Source organism: Carica papaya, chromosome 2 (assembly GCF_054855325.1).
Source record: "Carica papaya isolate Zhongbai chromosome 2, ASM5485532v1, whole genome shotgun sequence".
NCBI classification, from domain to species: domain Eukaryota; kingdom Viridiplantae; phylum Streptophyta; class Magnoliopsida; order Brassicales; family Caricaceae; genus Carica; species Carica papaya.
The window spans coordinates 17,786,104-17,808,276 of record NC_142310.1 but is presented as its reverse complement, the minus strand read 5'-3'; the positions used below and the strand labels follow the sequence as shown (position 1 = coordinate 17,808,276).

General features: G+C 34.3%; 1 protein-coding gene across 1 annotated transcript; it reads left to right on the top strand.

The window, feature by feature from the left end:
- The first annotated feature begins 4,756 nt into the window (after positions 1 to 4,756).
- LOC110817265 (C-type mannose receptor (DUF620)) lies at positions 4,757 to 6,615 on the top strand. The gene is made up of 3 exons (XM_088213483.1): positions 4,757 to 5,245; positions 5,334 to 5,681; positions 5,896 to 6,615. Exons 1-3 carry the CDS (start codon positions 4,919 to 4,921, stop codon positions 6,406 to 6,408), a joined length of 1,188 nt encoding a protein of 395 aa, XP_088069609.1. The 5' UTR covers positions 4,757 to 4,918; the 3' UTR covers positions 6,409 to 6,615.
- Positions 6,616 to 22,173: the final 15,558 nt, after the last annotated feature.

Genomic DNA, 22,173 nt, shown 5'->3' with positions numbered 1-22,173 from the left:
ACCTTTAGGTAATTCAACAAGTTGCCATGTTTTGTTTCGTTCCTAGGCCTTCATTTCTTCATCTATAGCATCACATCGTTCTTTCGAGCTTGCAGCATCTTTGAAGCAATTAGGTTCTTAAATCTGTGCAATTTGGCAACATTCAGTTATTTGATAAATCTCTTTTAAAGATCCCTACTTCTTTGGAGGTGTATCACTTGAGCTTAAACTTGAAGATGTAGTTGTTAACGGGCTAGTTAGCGTAGATGGATTAGAAGAGTTTGAAGCATCCCCATTACCATTCGTTGAAGTTGCTGAAGTATTACAAACATCATTACCAACTTCAAGTAATTCTGGATAGCCCTGTTTCTCATCCCAATTTCACTTATTTTTCTCATCAAACATAGCATCACAACTAATAATTAGTTTTTTAATAATAGGATCATAAAAATAATACCATTTTATTTTACCATTGTAGCCCACAAATATGTATTTGACATTATTTTCATCAAGTTTGTGTCATTTTTGAGAAGGAATGTGAACACAAGAAATATAACCAAAGATTTAGAAGTGAGTTATCTTTGGTTCCACCCATTCCAAGCTTCAAAAGGTGTTTGATTTTGCAAGCTCGATGTAGGACTCCGATTGAGAAGATAAGCAACTATATGAACAACTTCAGTCCAAAAACATCTTGGAAGAGCTTTTGCACTTAGTATGCACTTTGCTATTTCCATTAGATTTCTATTCTTTCGCTCCGCCACACTATTTTGTTGGTATGTAACTAGCTGTCAATTGTCTTTTAATGCCACAATCTTCACAAAAGTCATTAAACTTAGCTGAAATAAATTCACCTTTGCGATCAATTATGAGAATCTTCAAAGTATATTTTGTTTATTAACATAATTTTTAAACTTTTTAAAAATAAACAAGGTGACAGGCTTTTCTATATATAAACTGTTATTTAGTGAAAGAATTCTCATATGCCCGAATAAATCAGCATGAACTAGCTCAATGGGATTTGATGCTCTCCTTGCCAATCTTTTTAGAAATACATCTCAATGTTGTTTTTGTTAGATTATTAAGAATCAGTTAAAATTTATTCTTATCAGATTGTATTTGAATTTTAAATTTCAATTTTTGAATTTAATTGTAATTGAATAGGGTAGAATTTGAATTCAATTGCAAACCTATCACTTGCACGGGAAAATGAGATTTATGGTTGTAAACTGGCTTATTTAAACCATGCAAATATAAATTAAAATTGTAGACCCTTTCCTCCATTGCCTTCTTCAAAAATCATTTAAGCACGAAACAGAGGCATTTGCAGGGTTGCACTCTGTTTCGGTGTCCCCTCTCTCTCTTACTTTCTCTCTCTATAAAAGCTACGTAAATAGCTTTTGCATGCAGTAATTTCCTACGTAAAAATACTACAGTTTTCAAACATACAACTTTCACATATGTCATTCACATGTTGAATCACAGGTAAACAATCGAGCAAAGCTTGATTAAACAAATATTTTAAGTTATTAAAGTTTAAATGCCCACACATGTGGTGTTATTACGAGCCATTGTCATTCAAGGAGACTGCAATGCTTGATTTTTGCATTCTAAAGAGAGAGGAAACATGTTGTTATCAGTTATAGGTATCTTGAACATCATGTGCTTATTAGTTTTATTAAAAAAAAAAGCACGATATATCCTCAAAAATAAGTGTATACCATTCTCTTAGTAATTACCCCACACTCAATAAGATTGAATCCAGATCAGGTACATAAAAAACATCTTTAATACAGTTGAAACAATTAAAATTACCCTGACAATCCCTTTTTCCATATGTATCATGAACCATACCATCTTCCATTTTCACCCGCTTATTGATTGTCTTATCTAAATTGATGAAAACATTCAAATTTGATGTCATATGATTATTGCAGCCATTGTCCACGTACCATATATTTGATAAGCATTCATTTCTAGTAACAAAAGTCAAAAACAAGCTTTCAGTCTTATATTCTTTTACCATTCTCTTCGGTAAATTTTGCATATTCAGTTTTGAGTTGACAAAACTCTGCAATGTGACCAAATTTTTTGTAATAAAAAATTGTGATTTTGATTTTGAGCTTTACCATTGTTCCCAATATCTTTGTTGTGATTATAGCTGCCATATCCACCACCTGGACCGCCTTTACCTCCTCTTCGTCCATGGCCAACATAGTTTTTTCGCCCTTATTTGTCATTATGATTTATTTTAGAAAAATGCATCTTTGTGTGAAATGCATCTTTGTCTATGTGTCTTGTGACTTCACTGCAATTGTAATTCATAAAAAGATGTTATCATTAATCTGAATAAAAAAGAGAGCTTTAACATCTTTCTTCTTAAATTCTTTAAGAACTTTAGTTGAAACATCTATTTTATTATAGCCATTCTCAACCAGCTCCAACCAATCATGAGAAATGAAGAGAGTCTTCATTTTTATGCTCTATGCTTTATAGTAATTTCCTTTGAATAATGGTAGTGAGGGAAGAGTTGAACTTACACCAGTAGAGTTATTTGTCATCTCCTTTATAACTTTGCTATGATACCTATGTTAACTTTAAAATGGTTATAAATTAAAAAGGAATTTCTCTATTTGACTGCAAAATAAAGAAAAGAAAAACAACAAATAAAAAAATTCACTCATGACTTTAATCAAATAGGTTATGGGCAAAAATAAAAAATGCTGAAGATCTGATTCTATTTTATTATTTCCAGCCAACAAATTTATACACAAGAGCTATAATCAATTCCACTAATTGAGCAACTCGATATTCGTGATAAATGAATTCCTAAAATATCTACAACTTACCCACTAACCATGTGATAAAGACAATCAATTCAGATAATTGAAAATAGAAAAGACCATAAGACTAAATAAAGCAAAGTATGTGACTAATTCTATATTATTTTTAACACATAATTTTTTTTTTTTCAAAAAAAACTTATTGTTGCCAGTAATTAATGTGTTCTTGAGTTAATCACTTGATTAAATGCTAGGATATTCTATGCAATAAGTTTAAATTGTCATCCATATGATATTTGATTATTTAAATACTAATAAAAGGCATTTAAAAGCTATTTGAATATAAATAATTATTTAATAATTCTAACATGGTAAAAGTTTTAGTTAATTAGATTTTCATGTCTTCCCTCGAACCCTTGGATCTCATTCTCGGTCAGCTTTACAAATTAACACATATCGATCGAGAGCTTTTAATGGACTCTGATCCTACCCACACTAAATGGTCAAGTTTTTTTACTGGAAAAATCTTTTCTCCCACAATAATCTCTATCCCAATCATACCCCAAAATTTCAATAATATCTAAAAAAGACCATCAGGTGGTAGAAATTAGAGGCTTACATCCTGATATGTTTTTATTTAGTTTTGTCTCGTCAAAATAGTGGCTTACGTCATAATATATTTTTATTTAGTTTTTCTCATCATGTATTAACATTATCCTTAATAGAGGCTTATGGTTTATTCGAGATAAACCTCTTATCTTATAATCCTTATCTCATCAAATTATCCTAGACACTATAGATTTTTCGACGGGCCTCCTTTAGGTGAAGGTAAAAAAGCTCCATCTAAGCATGATGACTTCTCAAAATTAAGATCAATTCCATGTTTGTTGCGGAAGTTAGCAAAAAGTTGGTTTTCAAACTCTTCTCATGGTAACTTTCATTGTAGACTTTCTTGTAGAATTTTGTCATAAAAGCATGAAAATGTCCACTAGCTATCAGTTAAGATTAACATCATTTTAGATTTACGTTACTAATAAAACTTTGAATTATTTTCCTAGCTTTTTTTTACTCTTATGAAAAAGGTTGTAAGATGAAAAATTAAATATTCTTCTTATTTCTTTTTTGATGAAAGAAAAGAAAAAATGCAAAAATTTCATTAAAAAGTAAAGTAAATTATTTTTTAAATTTTTATCTTAAAATGTTAATATTTATCATCTTACAGTGATTATGACATTTACAAATGTATTGATTCAATTTGATAGAGTCACTTAAATTGATAAGATCTAAAATGACATCTTCCAAGTATCCTTAATTTTGTTGTCTCAAGGTGAACTATGAAAACATCATGCAAATCAAGAGTTTGTTATTACCTTAATTTAATCAAGAGTTTGTGATTAGTCACAAACTATATAGAGCCTTCATTCACAACACCTATTGGATGGATACCTCCAAGTGAAAACTCGAGTTATGAAGTAAGGCAAAACAACTTTCCTCTCAAAGATGCAGTGTAAATACCATATTTGATCCCAAAGAAAAAGAAAAAAAAGTATTTATCTTTACAATGACTTTTAAGTTATTTATAAAATTTTTATTTTGTCTAAACTAAAGTTTGTTATAACAAAAATTACATGCAATGGAGATAGTAGCTGAATGTCTAAGGAGCTTCCATTGTTCAAGTCACCACTGGTATATGTATATCTAAATATTTTTTTAAACATATGTTTGGACATAAAGCGGTGGATGTTTAGGGATGAGTGTCATATGCACATGTATGAAGCACCGGTGTTAGGGTTCACAAAAACATGAAAGAGACAGTCCTTGTAAGGGGAAATAGTATGCTTTTTGTTTTGGTTTATAAAATGAAACGACAAGAACGAGTCTAAAAGCAAAAGTAAGAATAAAGCCAAGACAGCCCAACAGACGAGGCTACTGATAGATATACACATATTATTATATTACACATCCTCTGCTGTTGGGCAGATAACATGTCCCTTTTGTCTCTTTCTCTTTCTCTTTCTCTTTCTCTATCTCCCACACCACTGTAAAATCTCTCTTTCCCTTTTGTATATATTAACTCTCACACCCATGTCTGCATTTTGAAGAATTTCCTTCCTCCCCTCTTAATCATATATAACATCCTGTCCTAAATATATACACATATGGGTTCAAGAAGGCAAAGGAAGCAAAGATGGTGCAGTCATCAAACGCTAACACCCTTACTGGAAGGACCAGACCCAGACATGCAAGACGAAGGAAACAAGAAGGAGAGTTCATGGGAAGTTATTCGCGAATGGTTTCGTTTGCAGAGAGGATTTTCTGGGAACAATAATAGTATTTCGATCTCTTCTTCATACTCTGCAAATATTGTTCCTGCCAAGACCCATGATTTGAGGCTTTTACTCGGTGTATTAGGCTGCCCGCTAGCCCCCATTCCTTTACCCCATCATCTTCTTCATCATCCTCTCCCCATTAAAGACTTCCCCATTGTAACCAAACTTGAACTTTTGTTAAACCTTTCTGCAAAATGCTTTTGATTATAGTTTAACTAATGTTTTACGTTGATGGTTTTTTCAGGAAACTTCAATGGCACATTACATAATACAGCAGTACTTGGCGGCGACAGGGTGTTTGAAACAAGAGAAGAGTAGAAAGAATATGTATGTTACAGGAGGTGTGAAGATGATTTGCTGTGAAACAGAGATATCTTCGGGGAAGACGGTGAAGAGTTTGGGGACGAGAAGCGGAGAAAACGGCTGCTTCTTGCTGTGGCAAATGGCGCCGGAGATGTGGTCGTTGGAGTTAGTGGTGGGCGGGAATAAAGTGATCGCGGGCAGTGACGGGAAGATTGTTTGGCGACATGCTGCCTGGCTTGGTACTCATGTAGCTAAAGGTCCTAAACGCCCGCTTCGTCGCATTATTCAGGTACTACGCATCTACTGTCGGGGAGTGTAATTATGGAGGGTTATAATTTTGATTGTTAATTATTTTCTAACCCCCCCAAAATGATATTTTACTGTTTATATGTAAAGTGGGTGGGGGTGACGTCACCTTACGTCACATACTTTTTTCTAATTTTGTTTTTTATTTTTATTTTTATATTTTTATATTTTTATTTTGGTTCTTCTTTTCCAAATAGTCTCAAAAACTCATATTGACTTACTCCCCCCCCCCCAACAAGGGACTAGATCCAAAGACAACAGCAAGTTTATTTGTGAAAGGAGAATGGTTAGGGGAGAAACAAATCGGCGATGAAGAATGCTTCGTGGTGAAAGTAATTGCCGACCGTGAAGCGGTGGTCGAGAGAAGCGAGGGTCCGGCTGAGGTGATCCGACACGTGTTGTACGGCTATTTTGGCCAGAAGAGTGGATTGTTGGTGTATGTAGAGGACTCTCATCTAATAAGAGTACAAAACGGCGACACTTTTGTCTATTGGGAAACTACCATAGGCAGTACCATTGGAGACTATAGAGACGTTGATGGAGTTATGATTGGTCACCAAGGAAGGGCAATTGCCACAGTGTTTCGATTCGAACAAGACTCGATGCAACACAGTCGGACTAAAATGGAAGAGATTTGGAGAATTGATGATGTTGTTTTCGACGTTCCTGGACTTTCCATGGATTATTTCATTCCTCCCGCCTGCTGCTGATCTTCTGCATTACCCTTAATTTTTTTTTTTTCATTTTCATCTAATAACTCTTACGCTGCTGCGTTTGCGGTAGAATTAAATATGTTAATTGAGTTCGTTAGTAAACCTGTTTGTTGTCATTAGGGGTAATTATTTACCAAAAAGCAGCAAAATTAACTTTTGTTATTCGTTGATAATAACAAGTTTATCGCATGACAAAAGGAACAATTCCAATATGTTATGATAAACTACTTTGTATGTTTATTAATTCATGAAAATAAATTGTATTTCAAAAATTTATTTTCATAAAAAGCAATTTAACAATGTGTGTGTATATATATATATATATATATATATATATTTGTAGAAATTCAATTTTTGAAATATATTGTATTTTTAAGGAAAAAAGTTATGTTTTAGAAGTTTGAAATATATTTATTTTATTGGAAAAATTACCTAGTATATTAATTAATAATTTTTATATATTTCTCTTAAAAGTAAATTTTGTTGTTTTTGAGAAAGTAACCATGTGTTACTTTTTTTAAAATGCTTCAAAGTCGTAAATTTTATTTTATTTTTTAATTGAAAATTAATCTAGAAATACATTACCAATCACGTATTTTTTTTTATAAAAAAATATGCATTTAAGGAAAATAAAACAACACCGAAAAGCTTAATCAAACAAAATTTTAGCATAACCTTATTAGGACAAGAGTTGGGAGTTATAACTAAGTAGATAGGAGAGGAATTCAAATATATCCAAAATAAAAATAAAAATTTAGAAATTAGAAAGAAAAGTGGTTAGAGCTTCATGCCCATGTCATAATTTTCTGTCAACTCACTAAATCCTGTTTTAATCATATGTACCTGAATACATGAACTCCTAAATTCTGTTTACATTAAACTTAGGCATTTAGGGATTTATGATCATCATAATCAAAAGTAGCCTTTTTCAATTTTATGCATCATGAATTGGAAATGGAGCAAAACTAAAATCAACTTTTACTTGCTGAAGAAATGCAATCTTCCTCATAAATCTTTCATAGATATTAAAAAGACATAAAGTGCTCTCTAGTATAATTCATTTAAAGAATATTTTACCACTTTAGTTTATTGTACACTAGTAGATGTCTTGAGTACAATTGAAAACAACATGTGGTAATAGATATTAAATACTTGAGTGTAAAATCACTCAATGAAGATGATGATCCAAAATGAGAAATATATTAACCCTTTATCAAACATATAAAAGCTACTCCCTGAAAATAAATTTTATTAGTTTATTTCAAGGTTATTCATAATTAACCATACCTCTTATCTTTTGAGTTGTTTGTTTTGATAGAATGGTTATGAATTTGTTAAGAATAATTCTGATTTAGTTTATGGCCTATTAGAAGTAAAAAGTGCATAGGTAATATCCTAACAAATAGAAAAAAATTTGTAATTAGTTTGACAATTGTTCACTGACATTACTTCATTACTTGAACCAAGTAGTCCTTTATATAAAATGCCACTAAATTTTAAAAATCTACTGTATAGAAATCATTAAACATTTCTAATGATAGAAAAAAATCAAGCAACAATTGTGAAGTTCTACATTAGAATGAAGAGGAAAAAATTCAACATACATGTAAAATAAAAATAAATAAAATAAAATAAAAGTGAAATAACATATATAAACATCATATTGTACATAAGACCCATCCAAATTAAAATGTGGTAGTCCTTGACCATATAACATGTAGCCAACTCACAATTGGAGGTAAGAAATCTAGGTAACACAAATCTATGTGACCCATAGTCAACACTTAAAATTTTATCAACACTCAATATAAAAGAAATACATCGAAGAATATACAAGTAAAATTTATATTTGTTGGAAAAACTAATCTTTAAACAACGCACAATCACAACAAAGTAAAGCATATAGAAAAAAATATAAGATTTAACATACTTCGATAGTGTGACTATATCTATAGGTAAGACCGACAAGAAACTTTTTCCTTATAATCAAAAGAGAGTACATTACCAATAGGATAAACCTCCCACAAAACTATTTAGGATATACATTAAATATTTTCAGAACTAATATATAATATTTCTAAGATATATATAAAATATCCGTTAGGATAAATATAAACTATATCCCAGAATATAGATAACATATCATCAAAATTAAAGTCACATCAACAAATCTTCTTTTTGGCTTGAATTATCTTATCATCAAAATAATTGACCGTCTCGTCACACTATCTTACAACCATATCCTCACAAGGGCACTACTGAATATCACATACTCTAACAAAGTCTAGGCAATGCCTAAACTTGGTAACTGAGATTGTCTTGGTAATCATATATGTAGGATTATCATGTGTAAACACCTTCTGTACAACTACAGTACCCTATGATACAGTGTCTTGAATAAAGTGATATATGACATGAATTCATTTGGTCTGCTTATGGTACATCTAGTTCTTAGTGAGATATATAACACTTTGATAGTCACAAAATATTAAAGGCTTATTTCTTGTCATCCCTAGATCACTCACTAAACTCTATAGCCAAATAGCCTCCTTTATTGCTGTTGCTATATTCATGTATTTAACCTCTATGGTAGACAAGGCAATTGCAACTTACAACATTGCCTTCCAATTAATAGCACTCCTAAAAAGAGTAAACAAATAACTTATCAAAGATCTTCCCCTATGTAAATCCCTTGCATAGTCTAAATCCACATAGCGTATAATTGAGTCACCCATATTGACTCTGCCAAATATTGGACCCACATTTGAAGTACCCTTTAAGAACCTCAGAATCCATTTCACCTATTTGTTAGTGTTATTTTTTGGGATACGCCATGTATCTACTCACTACACTGATTGTATGTGAAATATCAAGATGATTGCAAACCATGACATAATGATGCTACCTACGACACTCGAATATGGAACATTAGCCATGTGCTTCATGTCATCATCTATCTTTAGTGATATGTCTACAGATAACTTAAAATGGGTAGCAAATGGAATGGTCACAAACTTAGCATTACTCATGTTGAAATGTTGCAATACTTTTTCAATATAGAATCGCTAAGGGAGGAAAGTTTTCCAACACTTTTATCCCGAATAATCTCCATTCCCAATATCTTTCTTGTAGCACCCAAATCTTTCATCTCAAAATGATCACCCAAAAGCTTTTTTAGAATATCAATTTGTGACATGCATTTAGTAGTAATAAGTATGTCATCCACATATAATAGCAAATAAATAACAAAATCATCTAAGACCCTCTTATGATATACATAATTATCATAAGTACTACGAGTAAAACCATTATATATCATGAATGCATCAAACCTCTTATACCCCTATTTAAGTGACAGTTTTAAACCATACACAGATTTCTTAAGCAGACAAACATGATTTTCCATATCCGGAATGACAAATCCCTCGAATTAACTCATATAGATATGCTCCTCCAACTCACCATGTAAAAATGCAGTTTTTCCATCTAGTTCAAGCTCTAAGTCATGAAGAGCTACCATAACAAATAATATTTGATAGAGTTATGCTTCACAAGTTTAGAGAATATTTCATTGAAATTGATTCCTTCTCTTTGAGTGAAGTCTTTAGTTACTAAGTAAGCCTTGTATCGAGGTGCTTCTACCCCAGGAGTGCCTTCATTCTTTTTGAATGCTCATTTATAACCTACTACCTTTTGTCCCTTTGCCAATGACACAAGCTTTTATGTCCGATTCTTGTGAAATGATTCAATCTCTCGACCCATAGAACCAATCCACTAATTTGTATCTGAACTAGAAATGACTTCTTTGTAAACATTAAGTTCCTGCAAATCAACTATCTCTACAACTTAGAAGGCATATGCAACAAGATTGTCATATCTCTATAGTGATCTAATATGTCTTCTCTCTTTACCTGTTGCAATACTATATGATTGTTGTTAATCCAGTGCATCACCTTCTGGATTAGAATATTACACCTTATCGGGTTGAACTGCTGGAGTTTCTAACTTTACTTATTCTCTAACACTATAATCTGACTATGCTACTATGTTTTTCTTCTAACTGTCTAGTGAAATAGATTTATTAAGTGTTACATCTCTGTTGATAATTAACCTTAAAGACTTAGGATCACTACACCACAACCTGTAGCATTTTGCTCCAGATGTATACACAAAAATATGTATTTCTTCTCTCACGACTCAAGGTTACCATCTTTCATATGAGTATAAGCAGGATAACCAAATACTCTCAATTGAAAGTAATTAATAGGTGAATTAGACCATATGTCAAAATGAGTTTTGCACTCAATAATTGTGGATGAAGATCTATTAACCAAGTAATAAATAGTGTTTATAACCTCAGCCTAAAATTTATGTCCCAAACCTGAATGAGACAACATCTTTTATGCTCCATCACAAAATGTCTTATTCATGTATTATACAATATCATTCTACTGTGGTGTCCCAACATAAGCGTTGTATCTCACTGTGCTTATCGTACTATAAAAGTCATTAAATGAATGATTGCAAAATTCTAACCCACTATCACTCCTAAGTCACTTGACATTTCTCTATGTTTACTTCTCAATCATGGTCTTCCATATGACAAATGTTAGAAATGCCTTTTCTTTATACTTCAGAAAATACACCCAAACCTTGTGAGAGTAATCATCAATCAGAGTCATGAAATATTTACCACCAACCTTGGAGAAAATTTTGTATGGACCCCAAAAGTAAGAATGAACATAAATTAACTTACTTTTGGTTCGATGCACTACCTTTTTGTTGTACTTCACCCTGATCTGTTTGCAAAACATTACAATGTTAACAGAAATCCATGACTCTTTTTTTATACCCGTTCAAGAAACTCTGTTTGCTCAAAACAAATAACTTCTTATCACTCCTATGACCCAAATATGGATGTCATAACTGATTACTGCTCCCTGATGCTACAATAACTTCTCTAAAAATTGTACTTTATAGATTCCAAACTGTCTTTCATGAGTACCTTGAAGGTTTTATATACTTTAAGGACACCATTCTCTGCATGGTAGCTATAACCTTGAGAATCCAATGTAGAAAGAGAAATCATATTTCTCCTTATCTGATGAACATGCTAACATTCAATAATTTTAAAAACTTTATCAACCATTCTTAATATGATATTACTAATCCCAACTACATATAATAAATAGTCGTTACCTATATACACAATACCATTCATTTACTTATAGATAGCAAACCAACACCTATATGTACACATGTGAATGTAGCACCAAAATCAAGAATTCAGGAATTTTTTATATGATCTAAATTTACAGATAGGACTTCCTCAGCAGTACTGCTATTATTATCACCAAAATTATTTATGGTGATTGTGTAGACAAAACTCTTATGCTTCTTTCTCATTTTCTTTTTCAACTTAGGACATTTTTTTTCTAAAGTGATCATGTTTCCCGAACTCATAACAATTTATTTTTTTAGCTCTAGATATCGATATGCCTTTTACAAATTTCCTTATTTGTGTTCTTTCCCTGTTTACCAAACTCTTCCATTTTTTCTACACTATGAGAATTTTTTTAAAAAAATAGTTTTTGTTATTTTATTGCGTTACTAACATCATCTAGTAAAATACTCTTTTTCCTACATAACAAAGTATCAACAACAATCTCATAAAAGGATAACAGTGAACACAATACAATTAAGACTTGATCCTCATTATTAATCTTGATATCTATATTCTTTAGGTCCATAATTATGGAATTAAACTCATCAAGATGATGTTTAATAGGTATACCTTCACTCATTCTCAGATTGTATAATATTTTCTTCAAATAAATGCATGAATTTTACATAATATAACTCTTTCAGTTTCTTCCACGTAGTTAAAGCCGAACTTTCTCCAACAATTTCTCGTATAACATTATCAGTCACACTCAAAAAGATCGCATAAAAGATTCTATCTTCCATATCTGTCTTATCCAACTCTCTCATACTATCAAAAAATATTTCTTCGATTGCCTCCCACAAACCTTATAAAATCAAGAACAATCTTATTTTTCATAGATTGAAACTCGTTCCACCATTAAGTTTTTTACCTTATAAATGTCATCTCAAATTCTTGGACTATGTACAAAAAATAAATAGAGAGAAATATCATTATAAAAAACAAACAACCAATTACAGGGAAACACCACTGTGTAAAATACCATCACACATAACCACTGGAGCACTGCAATCGCAGCCACACACCTCCATGTGCGACGAATGTGCTGTCATCGGTCCTCCATGTGTCACAACTGAAAATCACCGAAAGGACCGTATGAACTCATTAGAACAAAAAGAAAATGTCAAAGGTCTTGTTGAAGCCCCTTTGCGCATAGATTTGGCTCATTTTATTGCCTTTGTGTACTAGCTGTTTGTAGATTGCACAAGGTCGTGCATCTTCTTCGATCGTCTATTTAGACCTCGACCACTTATAGCACCACTTTCTCTTCTGCACGTCGATGAGGCACATACCTTCAGACTGTTTATGGTCGTGACTAGACATAGCTCCCCACAATGCTCTTCTGGTTTTGTCTGTTATCGCATGTCTTTACTTCAATCTGCATAAGGATATGTGTTTTCACACACATTTGGTTCTCTAATAAGTTGAACCGCTGCCCTCTTTTGTTAACCACCATCACGCCAGGGATGATCATCTTCTTCCCTCTATAATATGGTTTTCTCTTAAAATTCGAGCTCTGATACGATTTGTTAGAAAAATTAATCTCCAAACTGTATACAATCATGATAAAGTAAAGTAGATAGAAAAGAATATAAGATTTAACGTACTTCGACAGCGTGCCTACATCCACTAGAAAGATCAACAATAAACTTTTTCACTATGATCAAAGGAGATTACATCACTAATAAGGTCACATGCACTTAAATAGAGAGATTATGAGGGTTTTTCTCCCATAATTTTTTTTAGAATATACATCAAATACTCCCTATGATAAATACAAAATAATTACAAGATATACATAAAATATGCACTAAGATAAAAATAAACTCTCCTCTAGAATATAAATAAGATATCCCTAAAATTCAAACCACATCAACAATATTATATTAACAAAACCAAACTCATAGTTGTACAAACAATACACCACTACTCATAAAAGACAAAATACTCATAGAATGAATATTTTACTCAACAAAAAAAGGAAGAGCTACTACGATTTTTTTTTTGTGACGATAGCCCAACAATTAAATTATCCAAAAATCATGTGCTGCATGGAACAATCAAATATTTTGATGTTAAATATTATTTTTTAAAGATCTCATCAACGATTGAGTTATTAATTTGAAGTATTATAGGAGTGGAGGTCAACTACTTAATATATTTATAAAACGTCTTATACCTTTTCCTTTACAATGTATGAGAAAGTTACAAGGTCTTTGCACCTTGAAAAGTTTTAATTGAATGAGCTACACATGTAAACTAAAACCTAAAAGTTTCTAATTTAGGGGAGGGCTTATTGAATAAATTTGCATGTTTTTAATTTTTTTGGTAGGTTTGTTAGTTAAATTATTTAAAAGTCTTACTTATTATCTAGAAAAGTGATAATTGTTTAACCTAATGTATAAGAATTTTACCTACTATTTAAAAAATGTTTAACTTAATATATAAGAATTTATAATTATATATGTGTTGTAATTTACCTATTAAAATGTTGGCTAGTTGACTTAAAAATAAAAATTAATATATATTCATTCTCTTTTATGTTTATTCTTATTTTTACTCTCCTTTAATTCAACAGTATTGATGAGAGATGTGTCATTTGAAAGCAAAACGAGATTAAGAAATATTTTCGGGGATGGTAATTGATGGTGACTGTGTCATGAAATCTTGAGAATTGTAAATTTTTCATAATATCACAACTCCTACTCAATAATAGTTACAGAAGAAAATTTTTAAAGAGAAAGTCGGGGATGGAAGAGAATTGGGGATCCATTTTTGGTAAAATCAGGGAAAATACTCGAAAAATTCTAATCTTCTTTTTTTTTCCCCTCTATTTAACATCTGATTTGTTATTTACTTAAGTATATACTTGTCATAATTATTAAGTTAATCACTCAATAGATAAGTGTTATAGTTAAATATAAAATTCATTTTTGTTCTTAAAATTATTTTTAAAATGTAAGTTTTAATAAAATATTTTACAAAAACAAACAAAATATTTGTTTTTATCTTGTATTACATAAAAATAATTTTAAAAACATGGTAGGATTAAGAATTCAAAAAATCCGTAAATATTTTGTTTTATAATTTTTTATTTATTAATTATTATAGCTTCAATGTAAATAAATAAATTATCTATTAGTATTACTTTTATAAAGTTAATATTTAATTATTATAACTTTTAAACTTTATAGAAAATAACAAATAGGTAAATTGGAAAGAATTTATTTCAGATTTTTTGTAACGGCCCCGGGAATTTAGAATGAAATATGTGTATTAAAAATTTAAAATGCGGTATCGTAATAAAAATTTTGATTAACATCCCTTATATTAAAACTAAAAACGTGCTCAAAGTATAAAAGAACAAACTAACTAAAAGAGAAACTCGAAAATAAAAACTATAAATATAACTACGGAGTCTTTAGGTGTCCTCTTCGCCGTCTTCCTGCAGAACGGGCTCGGGAACAATGTCTTCCTGATCTGAAATGGTTAAATAAGGAGTGAGTTACACCAGCCCAGTAAAGACATCACACTATCTCACCGCCACGGAGGTAAAGGTGGGTAGAAAACACAAAAAGACCAATGGAGCATAATTTATAACAAATTCTTTTATCAATAATAAAATCATTTACTGTCCACTTACCTCGGTGAGATCCATAAAACAACATACGAAAGCAATAACATTATCATCATCATGAAATCATATGAACTGTATAACATAATACTTACCACGCCTTTGCATTTCAATCATTACACAACATGTTTTCCTCATTTACCAGCCTACTAGTATCCATGGGGATCCATAGGGGTCCCGCTACCCGTGAACCCTTAACATTTATAACCTGATTCTAGAGCCGTCCCCATACCCCGTCCGGTATGAGGGTGAAACGGGCCGTCCCCATACCCCGTCCGGTATGGGCGCCTAAACCATGAACCTCAATACCCCGTCCGGTATGAGGGTGAAACGGGTCGTCCCCATACCCCGTCCGGTATGGGTGCCTAAACACCGAAAGTCTCCATACCCCGTCCGGTATGAGAGACCACGTTCCCGGTAGGGTTCCCTACGGATCCGATCCGTCCACCATCTCCCAGGATATCTAGTCAGACTGTCCACATTATTTATTTATTAATTCACGTAACCTTTTATTCTTTTTTTCCTCAGTCACCATCATCAAATCACACACAAACATGCAAACCAGTAGTTTATGCCAAACAAGACGACACACAACATCGGGTTCTCAGTCATTCAACCCATAATCAATAAAAAAGTGATATATGCACACGAAACTATGAAATGAGAACATCAGATATCATATTGCATTTAAAACTGTAAAATAGAACAAACAACAACTGACCGACAAATACACCAGACTCGAGCTCCATTGGCGACCTTAAATAATTTCACACATCTATTGATTCATGAAATACCGTTTTATCATTTATTGAACTTTAATACCGTGATAGAAAATAGGGTGAGGGGTCTTTACTTGTTTCGGGGTCTGAATACGGCTCTACAGTGCGCCTACAGGCTGTCCTTAATTTTTTCTGAATTTTTTCCGGGGAGCTGAAACGCACTACTAGTACCTGCACGTGTCCCAAAAAATCCCAAATTAGACCTAGGGCCCCTTTCAGCCAATATCGCAATTTCGGCACGGCGGCTCCGCCGTGCTCCAGCGACGGCGCTGCCGCTTGCAGCGGCGATTCACCTCGGGTTGGCCATTTTCGGCCGAATTCGGCAACGCTTGCATCGGTCCCTGCGATAGAAAAACCCCAGGGCCCTCAGTGAGTCGAAAAATCACGAAAAATCAAAACTTACCGACGGTGGTGCTCTCAGGTGCGGCAACTCCTCCGGCGTGAGTCGCGTTTTGATGTTTGGCTCCAATCAACCTGTAGAGAAAAGAACGGTGATCACAGTGGTATAAAATTTGCATCAAACGGAGGCCGGGAAGGGCCTCATCGGAGGCAAAAACCAAGGAGGGGCGCGGCAGCGCCGCTGGGTTTCGGCTGAGTTTTCCGGTCGTTTGACCGGTGGTTTATATCCCGGTTTGGCCATAGGCGGACTCAGTGTCGAAAAACGAGCAAGGGGGAGAAAAATTACCTCGATCGGCGGTCAGAAATTTCCCCGGTGCGGCGGCCGGCTCCTCCAGCGACTGGTTCTTCTTCTCCAGCGAGCACTGGCGGCTAGGGTTTCTTTGGTCAGGTGTGGGTGGGGGTATTTATACCCTTCGCCTTTTAATCTTGACCGTCCATCAAGATTGAATCTGGGCCGTTAGATCACGATTTAATTGGAATTAAATCTGGGCCGTTCATCGCGATGCAATCTGGGTCGTCCGTGCGCGTGAATCTGGGTCGTCCGTGCGCACGTTTAATCTGGGCCGTCCGATCGCGCGCACGCGGATCGCCCCCGTGGCCCGTCCCCTGGTCAGCGTGTCCTTGCCACGCGGCGCGTCCTGGTTGGCTGGGGCTGCTGACCGGGCCACTCACGTGGCTGCTGACGTGGTGCTGACATGACACAACTTTTCTAAATTACGTTTTGACCCCCGGTTTCCGATTTTCTTTTCAAAAACACCCACATAATCCAAATTTTCACCCCTTTTTCCCAAAATCAATTTCAATTAAATCCAAATAATATTTTTACCCAATTTTATCATTATTATTATTTTTATTTTTATTAAATTAAATTAAATAAATCAATTAAAATTTCAATAATTACAAAATAAACTAAATAAAATAAATTAAAAATTAATAATAATAATAATAATAAAATTAATGGGTGTTACATTTTTTTTTAAACTTCCACAATTATTTAAACAATATATGCGTTGAAGCAATTTCATAAATTTAATAGCCGAACTGTAATAAACAATTTTTAGATCTAAAAATTGTGAAATGTATAATACTCTAAACATTGTCTAGATTAACATTATTTTAAATTTTTTTGAAAATTTAAAATTTTATTATAATAATAAAATTAAAGAGAAAGGAAAAAAAGAAAAAAAGAGACACAAAATCATTATATTAAACCCAAACCCCTTTAGCTTCGTCCATTTTCAAAAGGAAAGCAATTAAGACCCATACAACACCCAAACCCCCAACAAAGTCTAGCACTGGTTCATACAATGCCATAAAACGACATCGTTTAAGGAAGGGGCCTTTATTCCTCTGCTGGTATTCGAAGACAACATAGAGCTGAGGCTTGATGTGATTTGGCTACTCATGCTTCTTTCCATAAGCTTTTATGCATGAAAGAGAAAGAGATCTGTTCCACTTTGGCTTTTTATTTTGAAATATTTTTGTTGTTAGCAAATTGCTATGCCTGTTTTCCACCATTGTTAAATGCATTTGCCTCTTTTCGTTTCATGTCTAGTTCATACTTCTGGTATCCATTTGTAAATTTATTAGTTTATTATAAATATATTATTTTATTTATAAGTCCCTGCTTACTACAATTATAGCCATGGATTACAAGTTATATCTCTTTTAAAATCTATGATTCTAGTTTATTAACACTTAAAAAGATTAAGAGAAACAGATAAAACAAAAAGATTATAAATGGGCAAAATTTGTAAGCCACAAAAGGATGCATTTAGTTTATACAAGGAGCAATGAAGACTTTTACACGAGGGGTATGTGAAGACAAAGAAACTTAGATTTCGTCATTCGTTACCTTGGTTTCTTATTTTCTTTTTCATGTACTTTAAATTTCTTCCATCTCCTAGAAATTGTAAATATTTTATTTAGTATAGTTAATCTAAATGAATGTTATTAACACATTTGTACATCATAATTATGATTTTAAATTAATTTCTATGTACAAATTAATAAGTAATTAGCTTGCATCCTGAGTACATGTTTTGGACTTGTTGTTTTGCTTAAAGTCAAATCTCGCTTCTAAGAAGATTGTTGATGATTCTAAAGTTATTTAAAATTAAAAATTATATATTTTTTGTTGAGACTTGCTTCATCTACTTGTCATAATATGAGAATAATTTATAGACCAAAATAGTAATTTGCCCAATATATTTTAACTATTTATTTTTATTTCTATTGTTAAACAAGATAAATTAGTTTATTGATTTTGATGAATAACATAAATTTATTTTGGCCCTGATCATTCTGTTTGAGTTTTTGAATTAGCATGAGATGTAATGTAACAGCTCCGGAAATTTAAAATGAAATGTATATTAAAAATATCAAACGCGGAAGCGAAGTCAAAATTTGAATAACATCCCTTACACTAAAACTAAAAACGTGCTCACAAAATATAAAATATCAAACTACCTAAAGGAGAAACTTGAAAGTAGAAGCTACGAATATGACTATGGAGTCTTTAGGCGTCCCCTTCGTCGTCCTCCTGCGGGACCGACTCGGGAACGATGTCCTCTTGATCTGAAATGATTAAATAAGGAATGAGATACACTAGCCCAGTAAAGACATCACGATATCTCACTGTCACGGAGGTAAAGGTGGGTAGAAAACACAAAAAGACCAATGGAGCATAATTTACAACAAATCCTTTTATTAATAATAAAACCTTTACCATTCACTTACATCGATAGAATCCATAAAACAGTGTACAAAAGCAATAACATCATCATCATCATGAAATCATATATAAACTGTATAACATAATACTTATCAAGCCTTTCGTAATTCAATCGTTACACAATATATTTTCCTCATTTACCAGCCCACTAGTATCCATGGGGATCCATAGGGGTCCCGCTACCCGTTAACCCTTAACACTTGAAATCATATTCCAGGGCCGTCTCCATATCCCGTCCGGTATGGGCGCCAAACCATAGACCTCATTACCCCGTCCGGTATGAGGGTGAAACGGGCCGTCCCCATACCCCGTCCGGTATGGGCGCCAAAACACATAAGATCTCCATACCCCGTCCAGTATGGGAGACCACAATCCCGGTAGGGTTCCCTACGGACCCGGTCCGTCCACCATCTCCCAGGATATCTAGTCAGGCTGACCACATTATACAATTTCTATTTACATAATCTTTCATTCTCCTTTTCCCTCAGACAGCATTATCAATCACATACAAACAAGCAAAACGATAATTTATGCCAAACCGACAACATACAACATCAATGTCCCAGTCATTCAATCCATAATCAATAAAACAGTAAAATATGCACACGAAACTATAAAATGAAAACATCGAACCTCATGCTGCATTTAAAACTGTAAAACAGGCCAAATAACAGTTAACCGACAAACACACTAAACTCGGGCTCCATTAGCGACCTTAAGCAATTTCACACATTCGTTGATTCATGAAATACCGTTTTATCATTTATTGAACTTTAATACCGTGATAGGAAATAGGGTGAGGGGTCCTTACTTGTTTCGGGGTCCGAACACGGCTTCACAGTGCGCCTACAGGCTGTCCCTAATTTTCCCTGAATTTTTTTTTCCGGGGAACTGAAACGCACTACTGGTACCTGCACGTGTTCCAAAAAAATCCCAAATTAGGTCCGGGGCCCCTTTCGGCCAATATCGCATTTTCGGCACGGCGGCTCCGCCGTGCTCAAGCGACGGCGCCGCCGCTTGCGGCGGCGATTCGCCTCGGTTTGGCCGTTTTCGGCCGTTTCCGGCCGAATTCGGCCACACTTGCATCGATCCTTGCGATTAAACAACTCTAGGGCCCTCGGGGGGCCAAAAAATTACGGAAAACAGAAGCTTGCCGGCGATGGTGCTCTCGGGTGCGGCGGCTCTCCGGTGAAGTTCGTGTTTTGGTGATTCGGCTCCGATCAAGAAAAGAATGGTGATCACGGTGATATAAAAATTGCATTAAACGGAGGCCGTTCCGAGGCCGTTATAGTTGGTATCAGAGTCGCGTTCCTCGAACCTGTCCCTTACATAATAATACTTAGAAGAATACCAAACTGAGAATTATTACTCAACCTTTCCTTGTGAAATGCAGGTGCAGAGAGATGAGAGAGGGAGACCCCCACTAAACCGAGCAGCCCAGGATGATTCGCTTCGGGAAGTGTAGACCTAATAAGGTTAGACACGGGAGATTTTGATGTAATTTTAGGGATGGATTGGCTAGCGATATATCACGCCACCATAGATTGCTTAAACAAGAAGGTTGTATTTAATCCTCCTAATGAGGAACCATTTACAAATTAATAAAATCATTTGATACTTATTCCTTGATGGCAAGTTTCCTTAATTTTCAAGTACTTTAACCTTGCTATTTTCTCTAACTAGGCAAGCCCAAGAAAAAAATTTGTATTTAAGAGATTCCGATAATCTGAGACTATCCATATGTGTTTCCGGATGAACTGCCCGGACTGCCAGTGGACAGGGAAGTTGAGTTTACTATAGACCTACAACCGGCACCCAGCCCATTTCGGTTGCTCCTTACTGCATGAGCCGCATTGAGATGGAAGAGCTGAGGAAACAGATCACTGAATTGCAAGACAGTAGTTTTATTAGACACAGTGTGTCTCCTTGGGGTTCCGGAGTCACGTTTGCCAGAAAGGGAGATGGAACGTTGAGACTGTGTATTGATTACAGAGGATTGAACAAGATCACAATCAAAAACAAATATCCCCTTCCCAGAATTGATGACCTCTTCAATCAGCTGCAGGGTGCGCAGATCTTCTCCAAAATAGACCTGCGATTAGGTTACCATCAGGTAAAAATAAGAACAGAAGATATCCCCAAAACGACTTTTCGAACCAGGTACGGACACTATGAGTTCCTGGTCATGCCATTTGGGCTGACCAACACCCCGGCCACCTTTATGGATCTGATGAACAGGGTCTTTAGAGAATTCTTGGATCAATTTGTTATTGTATTCATTGATGACATCTTGGTATACTCAAAAAGCAGAGAAAAGCATGCTCACCATCTAACCCAAGTTTTGCAGGTCCTCAGAAAGAAGAAGTTATATGCAAAGTTGAGTAAGTGTGGATTCTGACTTGAGCAGACCGCCTTCCTAGGACACATCATATTGAAGGAATGAGTATCAGTGAATCCCGAAAAGGTTGAAGCGATACTTGGCTGGGAAAAGTTGACATCAGTTAAGGAGATCCGTAGCTTCCTAGGAATAGCAGGTTATTACCGCAGGTTCGTCGAAGGATTCTCTAGTCTAGCGGCTCCCCTAACCCAGCTCACAAAGAAGAATGCCAAGTTTGAGTGGAATGAGGACTGTGAGAGAAGTTTTTCAAAATTAAAGGAGCGGTTGACCACTGCACCCGTACTAGCTTTACCGAGTGGATCGGATGGATATACAGTTTATAGTGATGCCTCCTATCTAGGCCTGGGTTGTGTCCTGATGCAGCATAGGAATGTCATAGCCTATGGGTCCAGACAGTTAGAGAATCATGAGAAAAATTACCCCACCCATGACTTGGAATTTGCCGCAATCATACACGCCTTGAAAACCTGATGCTATTATTTATACGGAGAGACCTTCCAGATCAATACTGATCATAAGAGTCTGAAGCACATATTCATTCAAAAAGATCTCAACATGCGTCAGAGATGTGGATGGAACTCCTTAAAGACTATG